Source organism: Glycine soja, chromosome 5, assembly GCF_004193775.1.
Source record: "Glycine soja cultivar W05 chromosome 5, ASM419377v2, whole genome shotgun sequence".
Classification (NCBI taxonomy): Eukaryota; Viridiplantae; Streptophyta; class Magnoliopsida; order Fabales; family Fabaceae; genus Glycine; species Glycine soja.
Genome location: NC_041006.1, coordinates 39491272 through 39505895, shown reverse-complemented (window position 1 = coordinate 39505895; position 14624 = coordinate 39491272). Strand labels below are relative to the sequence as shown.

Sequence of the window (14624 nt, the reverse complement as noted above, 5' to 3'; positions counted from 1 at the left end):
TTTAAATTTAATTTTTTGAAACTTTTTTTATGCATTTGAAATTACATGTTTATTCCTGGAAGTTTTGGAGAAAATTTTTGTGCTCGGTGTATTTTACTTTATGTAATAAAAGATATATATTTAAATTTTATTATTTGACATATACTTTATATGACATTTTTCTTCTAAATAATAGTAAAAAAATCATAAATATTTTCGAAAGTTAGATGCCATAATAATGTTTTTGAATAAAATTTATAAAAATGAAAAGTCATGCATGCAATAAAAGTCTAATAATGAATATCATTTATCATATTATTTAAGTTGATTATATGCTATTTTTAACAAATATAATATTTCATACTTTCTTTTTGACATCTTTTCTTTAGGTAACATTTCAGTCTGTTTAATCAACTTTACATATACAATGTTGTATTTTTTTTTTAATAAATGTAACATTTTTTTGGTACGATAATAAATATAACATTAAATATTATTTTGCACTCAACTTTTCTTCTTGATTAGAAGAGACTAGACTCTCAAGTTTCGAATTTTTATTAAATAAATTGTTTATATTTACAGTACCTGGAAGAAAAATTAATGTACGGTAATTCTATTAACTCAAATACATACAAATCAATGTACTTGATAGTATTTTTTTTTCTCAAGAGAATGTGCTTAATAGTTAATAGTAATACTATGTTAACCGTTCATTGTTATTTCTTATTCGGCATGACATTATTTCTTATTCGTTTGAAGTAAAGTAAAAACAAAATCTCTCTTGAAAACAAAAAGTAAAAGCAAAATTTGTCTAATTGTATTTATAAATAAAATATGGTCTGGAAAGTAAAAACCCGAGCCGAAACAAAAGTGCTAACAGTGGTAGCAAGGAAAAATAGAGGGTCCCTGCACCTGACAACAACCATCCACGTCCATGACGCACTTAACCTTCCTTCACTTTAGTCTTCCCTCTTTTCTACTCTTCTCACCTTCACTCAAATCATAATCCACGTCGCATTCACTCATTTCCAACACCATCTCGTGATGTCTCCCTGAACCATTCTGCTGCCGTGACAATTTACCATAATTTACTATTAATAATAACGTTTCTGTAATAATAACCCACTATTCATTATTAAGAATAACACCAAACAAACACACCCTAACAGCGATGATAATAATAATAATAATAACAATAGTGCCCACTCCTTCATTCCCCACAACCCAAACCAACAAAAGAGACCCACCCCGTCCGTGACACCATTTCTCAATCCACGGTCACGAGACAAAAACCACAGCCACCAGATACTACTGCCATAACAATACCAAAAATTTAAAAATATATATTTTTATGAATTATGGATTACCCAAAAACACTTATAAATAAATTCCACCATTCTCACTAAACACATTCTTTCTCACCACATTCCATGATGGTTGCTTCTCTCTTCTACCTTTCTCTTTCTCTTTCCCTCATCCTAACCCTCTCCTCCGCCGCGCACCACAAACCCCCCCACTCACCGTCCAAGCCACCGGCTAACCCCGCCGTGACCGCCGCCTCCCCGGCAATCGAACAAGCCTGCGCCGCGACGCTCTTCCCGCAGCAATGCGAAGCCTCTCTCTCCCAATCCCAGAACCTCCCTCCGAACCCGACCCCTCTCCAGCTCCTCCAGTCCGCCATCGCCCTCTCCTCCGATAACCTCGCCACCGCGCAGACCATGGCTAAGTCCCTCCTCGACGCCTCCGCCGACAGCCGCAACCGCACCGTCGCCGCCGCCACCTGCATCGAGATATTAGCCAATTCCCATCACCGCATTTCCCTTGCCTCCGACGCGCTCCCACGCGGCAGGACCAAGGACGCGCGTGCGTGGCTGGGCGCCGCACTCGCCTACCAGTACGACTGCTGGAACAGCCTAAAATACGCCAACGACACCCAAATGGTCGGCAAAACGATGTCGTTCATCGATAACCTCGAAATTCTCTCCAGCAACGCCCTCAGCATGGCCTTTTCCTTCGATGCCTTCGGAAACGACATCGCTTCGTGGAAGCCCCCCGCGACGGAGCGCGTCGGATTCTGGGGGACTGTGGGGTCGGGTGGGCCCGGGCCCGCGGGAGGGGTTCCGTTGAATTTGACGCCCGACGTTACGGTGTGTAAGAATGGAGGGGATGGCTGTTATAAGACGGTGCAAGAGGCCGTTAACGCCGCGCCGGATAACGGCAACCGAACGAAGAGGTTTGTGATACACATTAAAGAAGGGGTTTATCAGGAGACCGTTAGGGTTCCGTTAGCGAAGAGGAATGTGGTGTTCTTGGGGGACGGCATCGGCAAGACGGTCATCACCGGCGACGCCAACGTCGGGCAACAAGGGATGACAACTTACAACTCTGCCACCGTCGGTATGTTTTTTATTTTTTATAATAAGAATAAAATAATCAGAATGCTTTCTCTTTTATTTATTAAATTAAAAGAACAATATTTTTTTTCCTGATTAAAAAGTCCCAGACTGTACTGTACTTGAGGTTGAGCAATGGGGCCCTCTGATTTCAGGAAACATATGCAAAAATGCGTTTTCTTTTTTAGATTATTACAAATTTAAGGAGCGGGGACCATATAACAAGAATCAAGAATGCTTTTAGGAGAATTTCTGTAAGATACAAAATCCAGTCTTGTTCTAGTTGACCAACTCTAAGATTGCATAAATGTGTTGTTTACTTGTTTCAACACAGACCATATATTACAAATATGTTTTTGGAAGCCTTTTTGCGGCATGAGAGAGAATATTTCTATAGGGGAATGCGGAATATCAATCATTGAATTATAAAACTGAAGTTCCCTCCAGTGCATACTTATTTTGGTTTATCTGATTTCGATCCATTCTTTACATGTTCAGTAAACCTTGATTTTCAACATGTATGACTTATGATGACATGCATGCATGGATTATTTGACATATTTAATTAACTGTGATTGCAGCGGTTCTTGGCGATGGATTCATGGCAAAGGATCTGACGATCGAAAACACAGCAGGTCCTGACGCTCACCAAGCAGTGGCATTCAGATTAGACAGTGATCTTTCTGTGATTGAGAATTGCGAATTCTTAGGCAATCAAGACACTCTCTATGCTCACTCACTGCGCCAATTCTACAAGTCATGCAGAATTGAGGGCAACGTGGACTTCATCTTTGGAAACGCTGCAGCAATTTTCCAAGACTGCCAAATCCTAGTTCGTCCCAGGCAAGTGAAGCCAGAGAAGGGTGAGAACAATGCTATCACAGCACATGGCAGAACAGACCCTGCACAACCCACAGGCTTTGTTTTCCAGAACTGCTTGATTAATGGCACTGAGGAATATATGACATTGTACCACAGCAAGCCTCAGGTGCATAAGAACTATTTGGGTAGGCCTTGGAAGGAGTATTCTAGAACAGTTTTCATTAATTCGTTCTTGGAGGTCCTTGTGACACCCCAGGGTTGGATGCCATGGAGTGGTGACTTTGCTCTCAAGACACTTTACTATGGGGAGTTTGAGAGCAAGGGTCCTGGCTCTTATTTGTCTCAGAGGGTGCCCTGGAGTAGCAAGATCCCTGCTGAACACGTGTTAACGTATTCAGTGCAGAATTTCATTCAAGGAAATGATTGGATTCCATCTATTGGTAGCCCATCGTCGTAAATTATGAGGCATCAGTAGATGGGGAGTTTTATTTAGGGTACCCCCTTGTAAATTACCAATAACTAATGCAATACCAATATATCAATCCAGATTAGGAAGAAATTTCAAATCAATTTGAGTCGTGCTGGTAAATACCAAGGGTTGATCACACTTCACTTTATTGGGGTGACACTTGTTTGGATAATTTACAACGTTTATTTCAAGATTATAATATCTTATTTTTCCGTTCTCATGTTTTTCATTTCTTAGAATGTTTTTTCGGAAACGAAAATGGATAATTTGAAACAAACAAACGCCTTGTTAGATTTTATTTTTTAATTAGTAAATTTAGTAAATGAGTGTTTACATAGCATGACCTGATCAAATGATAAAAGTAGAAGTGCCCTTCGGCTTCTATCGCTTTCAGTCTAAAGAAAACAAGACATGGGCATTATGGGAACCACGATGCTCTATAAGAGCCGGTGATTTTTCAATTTCTATAACTGTTACATGGACAACACCACTCATTCTCTTTTCCATTATACTAATGGCACAATAAGCTGACACGTTTTCTTCTATCTATATATTGCGCTCATAAAGAAGTTGGAAATGGTCACCTTAGTTCAAATTTCAAAGAAGCTAATGCTAATGCCTTGTACAAATGGCCATTTAGTTGCTAATGTGTCCCATTCCTATTAATAAATCATCCATGTTCCCATTCCTTGATGAGGATGTTGAAACCGCTTGCACGTGAACGACAAAGGAATCTGAGCTCAGCGATTGCTAGGGGCACTGGGAAATTTGATAAAGAAACACCGTTGGTTGGGCATTGTAATTACCAGAAAAATATTCACATTATCAAAGTTCTAAACAAGGACGCATATGTATGGGCCGTTGACGTAGAGTGACCAACCACTGTCGACAATTGTCCCTAGTACTATTCTTGTTCACATGAGGTACTAATAATCTAATAGTGTTAGCGGTAATCACATGTTGCGGAAAGGTCTTACTACTGCATGTTTGGTTACCAAACAAAATTGATTCTAGCCCCAAAAATCATGGTGAATAATTGAAAATGGAGAAGCAACAAAGTGTTGTTTTGTTATGACCATGGAAAAATAAGCACCATGGTGCGTGCGGTGACCACACCGCCTATTCAAACATGCACTTAAAATACTTCCAAATCAAAATTGATTGCTTCATAGTTCACCATTCATCGAATGCAAGAGTTAATTAGATTTAAATGCAATTCCAAAGACAGCGATAGGCCGCACTAACCTCCTAATCGCTAATGCTATTTTTTAATGAACTTTTTCGAACAAATATACCATTTCATTTGGAAGTTTTTGACACGGGACCAATTATATATAAACACTAATTTGTCTCATTGCTTTAGTTTAAGTAAGAAAAATAAAAAATAAAGGGTTGGTCATAGTGTTAGCTAGCTTCAACTAAATTTGCAATTGCTGTGCGAATGCTATTTTTAGAGTTTGGTTAGGCACTATTATAATCCAACCATTAACAACTTGTTTTTGGGCTCTTTGAAATTGGCACCACCCATAGTGAATCTGTGGTCTCTCCACTACCTGCAGTACCTGCTTTAGGATCAAGAAGAGATTTAGGGTGTATCCACTTCCTAAACAAATGCTCTTATTCTTGGAAAGGTCAATATAATAATGACAAGGTTTGTTGGTTCCATGTGTAATCGGAATATTGTGGTTGATAATCACGCATGGGGTAGTAGTAATTAACCACCCCCTATGGAACTTTCCTATTGAGCTCGATTGTCAAAGAGTGGTTCTGTTAATAGACAATAGTATATAGTTGAATAACATGTGTGTGTGTGTTGGTTCAACTAGTTATTGCTCTGTTCCCAACCATGTGTTTCGTGACATTTAGCCTAATGCCTTTCATGCGAATTTAAACATGAAATAAATTTTTAGTGAGGTATCCGAAGTAGGAAACCATGAGACTGATACGTAAAAAATATTAAATAAATTTTACTTCTCTAAATAAAGTTTTCTAAATTCTAATACACATGTCCAAATAATAAAATTTTGTCGACATGCTTAAAGAACTTGACTATTACCAACTGTATTGGATTTTGTTGGTAAAACCCAACTTATTAATTTAGTTTGAATTTGAATTTAAACCAGGATTGTCAGAGAATCCAACTATATGGTAATAAATATTTAAGAAAATAATAAAAATTTAAAAATGAGGTTTCCATCAAAATTTATTTAATTTAAAATAGATAAATTATTAATTTGAGAAAAAATTTGAAAATTTCTTTTATTAGAAAAAATTGATCCAAGGAGAATAAGTTTAAAGGTTGATTTACGCATATGAAGGGGAATAAATTCAATCTTATGATACCTCTAACATGTATGATTATCTTTAAGTTGATTGCGTAAAATTTATAATAACTTTTTTAAAAAAGTTTATTCTATCTTCTTTTAATTAAAATAAAGGAAAAACTATTTTTATTTTTTTGGAAAAAGTGAAATTATAATTTTTAAATGGAATTAAATAGTTAAATTTGAAGAGAAGAATACCGGTAGAAGATTTTAGAAAAGATAATTTATTTTGGAGAATATTCTTTTTGTAAGATTTAAAAAAATGAATTTATTTTCGGTAAGGTTTTTTTTTATTTTATTTTGGCTGGACTTTCTTTTATTTTTGTAAGGCTTTTTTGGTAAGATTTTTATTTTGGTGGATTTTTTTTTTATATTTTGGTAAGATTTCAGGATTTATTTTATTTTATTTTAAAAGATGAATCTACATTAATTGTTCAAGAAGACTCTAGATCAATCAATTATATATATATATATATATATATAGACCCACTTAGAAAATAAAAAGTGTAAATTAGCATCTTGTATTATTTTTTATTTGAACAAAATAACCATTCTTCTTATATTTAAATTAGTATAAATTAAAGGATACTCATGTAAATTTATTTTCTTTTAATTATGCAACTTAAGTTAATTTTATTGACCGTTCTTCGCTCTCCCATGTCGTGAACTCTTTTCTCCGCATCATTACTTTTATTCTACCAAGCATGGCATCTCATGTTGCAAGTATCAATGGCATATCCCAAACACCAAATGAAAAAATGACGAGCCTAAACAAAAAATACTCTGCAGCAATGTGACCCTTTGACAAAAAACATTGATTCCACCAATCTCGTTTTTTTTTTTCCAAATTGGGGACTAAAGTAATCTTAATCTCTTGCGGGGTAAAGAAGGGGCTCCCTTTCTTATTGACATCTAGGCTATTTTTTTCTTTTTTGAAGGCAATCAATGCTAAATATATCCGGGGTGAGACATATAAGGAGGTGGAGGTCGACGGAGATACTATTAAAGTAACGAAGTGCAGGAAAGAGAAAGAGAGGTGGGAAAGAGGAAATAGGATTATTTGTGTTTTAAAAAATAAAATAAATTGAAATTACATAATAAACCTTTGATTGATGTTGATATAAGATAAAAGATGATTATTTTTTTGTCTAGTTGAAAAGGTATTAATTGTTAACACCTTCTAATTCTAATTTTTAAGTGAATTTATATATATATATATATATATATATATATATATATATATAAAGTGAGAATGTGAAAAATTCTCTTGTTGTGATAAATATAAAGAGACATATAATTATATAAATTATTAACATTAAAAGTTAGCCTGCAGTAACATGTATACATAAAAAAAGTCATGTGTACTTTTATATTATCACTTGTAAACGAGATTACCGATACTTATATAAAACCTTTACTCTTATACCTTAAACTAAATTCAATTTCCTCTAAATTTGGGTATATGTTGTAGAACTGATAATTAATTTGAACATTTTTTAGAAATTAAATGTATATTTTGGAAGGAATACTTTATACTTTACGTTTTTTTTATGGATACTTTGCGTTTCTTTTTATAAAAAATAAATAATTGTCTTCAACTGACTTATATTGATTGCTTTAAATCAATTGGATTATCTTTACCAGTGGTTGGTTACAATATAAAAGAACTTTACATGTAGTGGCGGAATTCTCTCTAGAACCAACCCAAAGTCCAGGCCTATGTTCGCAAACGGGCTTGATGAACAAAAATAATCTTTGTAAACCTCTTGTGATTTAACAATAGTAAAGGATAAAATCAGATCTTCTAAAGTTGTTGGACTAGGTGAATTGCTCTGAAATTGAATTGATGAGATGTGCTATAATATATGATCAGAATGCAGAATAGACCCAGCACAAAATAAGAGTGTAGAATATAGACCATATTCAGGCAGAAACTGAAAAGGAATAACTTTTTTCCTTTGTGCCAGTTTCCTACACCTTGAAAATTATTAGCATTTGCAAGGAAAGTAGAAAGCTAAATTCACATGTCACAAATCAGAAAGGGATGATGTGGAAATGGCTGGTGGAGTTGGAGTATAAGACTCATCATCAGTCCAATTGGTCTCTCCCCAATGCTTCAACATGTTTTCCCATGAGCACAAGTTATCAATGCATTTCTTCAACCTCTTATCTTTAACTTTAATTTGCCAATGCCCATTTGTGTAGTTAGCTATTTCAGCTTGCCTACGATCCCATTCCAACTGTGCCTTCTGCTTTGACTTCAACATGCAAAACTGTTGCAAGAGCTCAGGCATTGCATCATGCACCTTCCACCACCTTCCATGAGCAACATCACTTGCAAACTCGTGAAAGATATCACTGTTCCAGTTACAATCATAGTCCCGGAAGCACAACCATGGCTTCATTCCTAGATAGTGAAGCACATAGAGAATTGGAGGGTCTGCACCAAATAACAAAGTCTTCATTTGTTTCTTCTCTTCCTCATCACCAACCCAAAAATGCTTCAGAAAGTTCATGTGTCTTGGTATCCTGTGCCACCATGTGAATATTTCATTTAAGTATCCCTGGTCCCCTCCATTGTAGGACTCAAACTCATTAATATGATCCATGAGGAGCTTGAATGTGCAATTTGATGGCTCAACCACCATGACACCTGAGTTGAAAAGAGTGCCATTATTTCCAGTTGCAGTGATTTCTGGCATTCCAAATAGGAAATCTATATTTCTTAGGATGAGCAAATCTGCATCAATGAATATTATCTTGTCATATTCTGTAAGCTGCCACAAACGGAACTTGCTGTAGTTCCATTCATTGTAAGCATCTTTTTCAGCCTTTGGATTTCTGATTCTTTGTATTGTCCTGATTTTCCACCCTGCTGCTTCTAAACCACTTCTGTGGTACTCACTTATTGTCTCATCAACAAGTATTACTAGGTCTCGAGTTGAACCGGACATGCGGATGCTTTGTGCAGCGGCAATAGCTCCACAAACATAAACGTGAGCTGAATGGAGAATTGTTGCATATGCTTCTCTACGAACATTTCCCACATAACTCAGCTCTGCTTGCCGTTAATTCAATTTTCACATGTCATGTATATGATGAAACAAATATAATGAAGAGTGGACAATATGATAATGTTCTACTACTCATGGATCAGAACATAAAAAGTTATATAAAGTAGAAAAAGTCATTTTTCTTGGTTGTGCAAATATTGAATTTCAAGTTTCAACAGCTTTGCTTCTAAAGAGAATCTCATCATTTTGTAGATTTAATCTGTGCTTCTTGAGCAATTATTATGTTAAAAATCATTATCATTGTGCAATGGAAAATTGGTCCAGAAGCATGTGTTACTTCAAAACAAGTAATCAATTGCTGGTAAAAGCATTAACTTTATATAAGTTCCCACATTTTATGCTCTTGAAAGTACTATGATGCTGTCACGTTATGCCTATGTAATGTTCCCACACACATTATATGCTTGTGAAAGTACAGTAATGTTATCAACTTATCATACTATGTCTATACGTGTGTTAGAAAAAAGAGAGTAGAACTAACCTTTGCCCCTCAAAGGAAGTGCAAGTTCACAAGATCCAACTGGAAGGTGGAGTTTTTCTCCCAAAACTTTCAAGTTTGGTTTGTATAACCACACATCCCCTTCATGTCCCACAAGTTCTTTGCAGGTAAACAAATTAGGTATTGGAAAGAAGTTGGTAACAAAAAGCACGTACACGGGATAATTGCCTTTGAAAGAGGTTGCAAGCCTAGCTACTGCTAACTGCAAGTGTAACCGAGCAACATCTCTAGACCAATTCCCCCCATTGACATGAGGAAGCTTCACAGCTATGAGATTGAGCCTTATTCCAGGAGATCTAAGACTTGGAAGAGAATGACAAACCGGGACTTCGGTTTCTTCTTCCTCATCAATCCATTCTGGGTATAGGGATTCCCATGTCACATTTTTTGCAGCATACTCTAGCTCCAGAACAACATGTGTGGCATTAGGAATAAGCTGTTCCCAATGGTCTAGTTCAGTATTGTTGAAGTTTACAAGTCCAACCCCTTGAAATTCTTTTTTCCCTGTCAGTTTCGCAGTAATTTGCAATATATCACCCCAGTTAATATCTACATTCGATACATACCGAGGATCTAAACCATCCCATATCCACCTGTTCACAAAATTTGGCCTGCATGATATAAATTTGACACAATGAGTTGATTCTATTCTTAACACATTCTTTACTATATACTCACGGAACATTTTAGTTTCACCTTTGGAAATCAAATTTACTAGGTGAGCATGACCATTGCAGAAAAGAAATGGCAAAATTACTGATAGAGAATAGTAATTTGACACAAATTCATGGAAGAAGAATGTAAAATAATCACTGTGTCATCAGTGTCCATTGTTGCGAATCATTTTGTTGCTATTTCACAAAAATGCAATACATAAGAAGTTATTACCATCCTTAATTCCTAAAATATAGTTAACAACAACAAGGTTTCATTCGTGAATTGTGAATTTGGGAAGAAAAAAGAAGATATATAGTTGTAGTATGAACATAATTAAAATGTAGCATATGCTTACCCGGAGCCAGAGCTTGATAAATGGTTGTTGTTGTAAACCTTTGGAGAATACAGAAGCGTTACATAAGTGCCGCAAATGGTCATCAATAAGACAAAAGGTTTTAAGAAAGAAAAGTTGCATCTTGAGCTTCTATCTTGGATGGATAACTGGATAGGCTTTTCAACATCTTTTGCATTCCTTTTTGGTAATCTCCGTCTGTATAAATCTACACTGTACCACGTAGTTATTCAAGATCAAAAAATAATAGATATAACCAAAAGAAATAAAGGAAGAAAGTATATTAGAAATAATTGCACATATTAGTAATGGAAGGAACTTTGAAGGAATTGGTTTTTTTTGAATTGTTAGAAATAAAAATGTCATGTAATTGTCAATAAAATGAGCAAGGCCGAATGCAGCCCAATCGATAGCAGATCAAGTAAAATATGAATCCAGCCTGGCCTAATACAAAGGGCTGGTCCGTTAGCTATTTTTTTTTTTAGTTTTTATGTAATTAGAGTATAAAATTGTTAATTTAAAATAACTTATTTGATTATTTTATCTCAAAAAAATTTAATTTAATTTATGTTTAAAATAGACAAAAGAAACTGGTTTGAAAACAATGCTTAAGTAAATTTTAAAAACCAAAATAAATAATTAATTATGATAATTTTGAGCCTGTGGTCCAACTGCTCTATGTTGGGTAAAAAATTGATGTCAAGTAAGGCGGAATCTATTTGCTTTTTTGACAAAATAAGTAATAAAAAAATCTATATATTAAAGTAGAGTAGTTTTAAAATTATTTACATGTGATAAGTTGTTTTAATCACTTAGAAGAACAAGAACTATCATCTTCAATGGAGATTTGTAATCACTTAATAGGAGATATCATCCCAAGTGAAACATTTTGTTATTTTTGTTTACTTTTTTACATTGGTTATTTTCATAGCGTAGAAAAAATTACTTTTTTACATCAATTATAAAAGTAACCAATGTAAAGAAGCAAAACCAAAATATCATTCACTCCCTTGACCCTTCATGTACAGAACTTTGGTGTTTTCTATTATTCTAGATGGCAAAAATAACCCATGATACGTAAATGATTTTAAAACTAATCTATATGCTTTAGTATACAGTTTTTTTAATTACTTGTTTTTGTAAAAAAGTCGATTGTACAACCGGTCTAGTTGAGTAACAAAATACATATTTTGCTTCAATTTTATTGATCTAACTTGTACATTTATTCAGTTAGACTATATCTATCTTTATTATTTTTAACCTCAAACATAAGTACAAAAAATGAAGTGTAAAATTGTCAAGCCTTTATTGGCGTGAAAAGTGTTAATTAATAGTATATTCCTTTTAATGCGCGTTTTTATTGGTGATTAAAATTTATTAAAAATTATAAATAAAATTCATTAAATAGAGAGTGACATTCACAAAGTTTCATAATTCTCAAAAAATTTCTCTAGTAACAAAAAAATAATTTAAAAAAGTGTGTTAAATCATAGACGAGGAGTTGATCATCTATTAGCAACTCCAATAACAACAGCATATTGCTGGAAAAGTGGAAAGTATCTACATTTATAGTAATTCTCTGCTTTTCACTTTAGATGACAGTCTCACTAATTTTTAATTGTATTTCGTTCACACAAATTGAAGGAATAAAAGTGAGACATAAATTGTATGGTTTATTCAAGAAATATTTCAGAGTTATTAAATTAAAATAAAGGGTTAATTAAGTTGCTTAAAGTGATAAAAATAATGTGGTATTATAAAATATGTGAAAAATTATATAAAATAAATTTTAGCTACCGGTATAAGTTGCTTACATGTTACCTAAACATTATGTAGCGAATTTAACTTCTCTCTCGTTAGCATATTATAATCACGTTTATGGTTTTTTTATAGGAATAGATATTAGAACTTATGAAAATTAGTCCTAGACAGTGATATTCAAAGGAACTTTTCGAATCAATGGAGAGAATAGAACACCCTGTTAGTAGCACCAATGATAAAATTGAGAATTTAAAGCAGAAAGTGAAAGAAGAAAGAACTCACATGGATGCTGGAAAACGGTGTCTACCTTCACCGGCACGTGGGGAAGTATCCATTTTTCGTCTCTTATAACAACTTTTCACTTTTCAGCTACAGGGGCATGCAACATCTGAACTGATCAAAGCCCAAAGATAATGTATATTAAAATAAAAACATAGTTTAAACGACTAAATCTATATATGTGGAATTATATACGGACAAAATAAATTAGAAATAGGAAACCATCTATGGTCTATGTAAAGATGCAACGTGTAAATTTTCACGACCTCATCAACCTCAAAACCACAATCCTCAGAGATTTTGATCGGTAGACAAACTAAAGTTATTATTATAAAAAATGAGAGTGGGAGAGAGATGGAGAAGAGGTTGAGATATCTCGAAAAAACACACATATTTGAGAGGCTTGTCGAGAACAAAGATAAAGAGATGGAAGGGACACATTATGGAATAGTTGGGGAGTTTGAGTCAATGTAGACAGCCTGACAGAGTAACTTCCTTGAGAATTTTATTTTTCTTCTTTCGGTTTCATTTTACTTTTGGGTAGTCACCAACTCTGCCCCATCTTTCAACATATCTTTCTAATTCCTAGTTTTTCTTCTATTTTTAGCCCTTTTCCACTTTGGTGTTGGAGTGAAAACCGTCCTACTTGCACTCAAGTTCCTGATTATGTAAAACAATTATTCAAATTCAATTATTGATTTGTACTTGACAAGCCACTATAGTAATTAATACAAAGAGGACAAGATGTATGTACAATATTATGCTGTACACTTCAATGTCTTCTTATAAAAAAAAATGCAGTACACTTCAACTTTGCACTTTTAGTAGTTAGGGAGGTCAAATTAGTTAGGCAAAGAAAGTATTTATGGTACTAGCAATGGCTTTTAAGATCTTTTAAGCTTTAATCCATTTCAAGAATAAATGGCAATTAAAACTTCTAAGAATTTTTCACCCTGAACAAATAAATAGTAGTACTTTTAGCATTTTAGGTGCCAAATATGCACACACTTTGCCCCCTTTTTTTCTCAATCATTTATTTAAAGTTTTTTTAGAAAGAAGACTAGCTGTGTAGTGGTTGGAATAAATTAGGTTAACCGTTAATGAAAACAAGTGTTTATTGGATTAAGAGTTAAGGTCCCAATCCATGCATGCATGTTTCATGTCAAATAGTTTACATTCTGAAGTATTCCCTTAAACAAGGAATTATATACTACTTTTCGATCTTATCATACATATATTTGGCACCTAATTAATCTTGAATTTTTATTGCTCAGGACTCGGGTTTCAATCCTAATCCCCTTACCTTGATAACAACCACACGATAAATTTCTTATCCGCTGTAGGTAAAGTTTCTTTTCATTACAATTTTCTCTTTATGTTAAAGTACACAAGCATTTGAAGAAATTGAGTGGCTGACAGCATTAAACAAATTTAATTTACTATTTTGTTGTGTTTTCATTATTATCTTATACTGACAAAATTAACCATCCCTTAAATTGATGATATCCATTCAAGTGTCCTTTCACACTATTTCACCAAACCTCCTGTTTAGTCACTATCAATCAATAATATTAAATGTAAAAAATACAGTAAGAAGGTTAATTAAAGGAATGGTATAATATATATACGCTTGTCAATCAGCAAAAGATCATAGAACATTGCATCAGTTGACCACCCGTGCTCCCTTCCAATTCAAACTTTTATTTTTGCTCTACTTTGTGTCTTTGCTCTCAAGTTAAGGCATATATGTAGCATGAAGAGATAAAGTATCAGGAAGAAATTTTCATGTATGAAGTGCCAAAGGGCAAATGCAATGTTGTAAAAAAATTGTTAGTAGCAAGGCCTCAGCCACAAAAAAGGTCCAAACCATAATAAAATGAATCTTCTAAAACCAGAGGCAGAACTGGTGGCAATCTTATAAGAGTGGGTACTGATATGGAAATGTTCATACAGTCACACCCATCAGTGAGAATGCATGATACACAAGAATAAAAAAAGGAAGGGAATATTATATA

The 14624-nt window shown here is 34.2% G+C and overlaps 2 protein-coding genes across 2 annotated transcripts; one reads left to right on the top strand and one right to left on the bottom strand.

Annotated features, from left to right (window-relative positions):
- Positions 1–1271: 1271 nt before the first annotated feature.
- Positions 1272–3881, top strand: LOC114413215 (probable pectinesterase/pectinesterase inhibitor 51). Its single transcript, XM_028377479.1, has 2 exons — positions 1272–2376; positions 2954–3881. Exons 1-2 carry the CDS (start codon positions 1410–1412, stop codon positions 3649–3651), a joined length of 1665 nt encoding a protein of 554 aa, XP_028233280.1. The 5' UTR covers positions 1272–1409; the 3' UTR covers positions 3652–3881.
- A 3939-nt stretch (positions 3882–7820) lies between these two features.
- LOC114413214 (UDP-glucuronate:xylan alpha-glucuronosyltransferase 1-like) lies at positions 7821–12976 on the bottom strand. The gene is made up of 5 exons (XM_028377478.1): positions 12876–12976; positions 12613–12718; positions 10573–10782; positions 9543–10171; positions 7821–9045 (listed from the first exon to the last, which is right to left on the bottom strand). Exons 2-5 carry the CDS (start codon positions 12663–12665, stop codon positions 8015–8017), a joined length of 1923 nt encoding a protein of 640 aa, XP_028233279.1. The 5' UTR covers positions 12666–12718; positions 12876–12976; the 3' UTR covers positions 7821–8014.
- Positions 12977–14624: the final 1648 nt, after the last annotated feature.

Excerpts from the sequence above, each read along its gene's own strand:
- LOC114413215 (XM_028377479.1), top strand. The coding sequence starts at position 1,410 with ATGATGGTTGCTTCTCTCTTCTACCTTTCTCTTTCTCTTTCCCTCATC. Across the intron at positions 2,377-2,953 it reads TTACAACTCTGCCACCGTCG|CGGTTCTTGGCGATGGATTC; the intron begins GTATGTTTTTTA and ends CTGTGATTGCAG.
- LOC114413214 (XM_028377478.1), bottom strand. The coding sequence starts at position 12,665 with ATGGATACTTCCCCACGTGCCGGTGAAGGTAGACACCGTTTTCCAGCA. Across the intron at positions 10,172-10,572 it reads TTATCAAGCTCTGGCTCCGG|GCCAAATTTTGTGAACAGGT; the intron begins GTAAGCATATGC and ends TATATCATGCAG. Across the intron at positions 9,046-9,542 it reads ACTTCCTTTGAGGGGCAAAG|AGCTGAGTTATGTGGGAAAT; the intron begins GTTAGTTCTACT and ends AACGGCAAGCAG.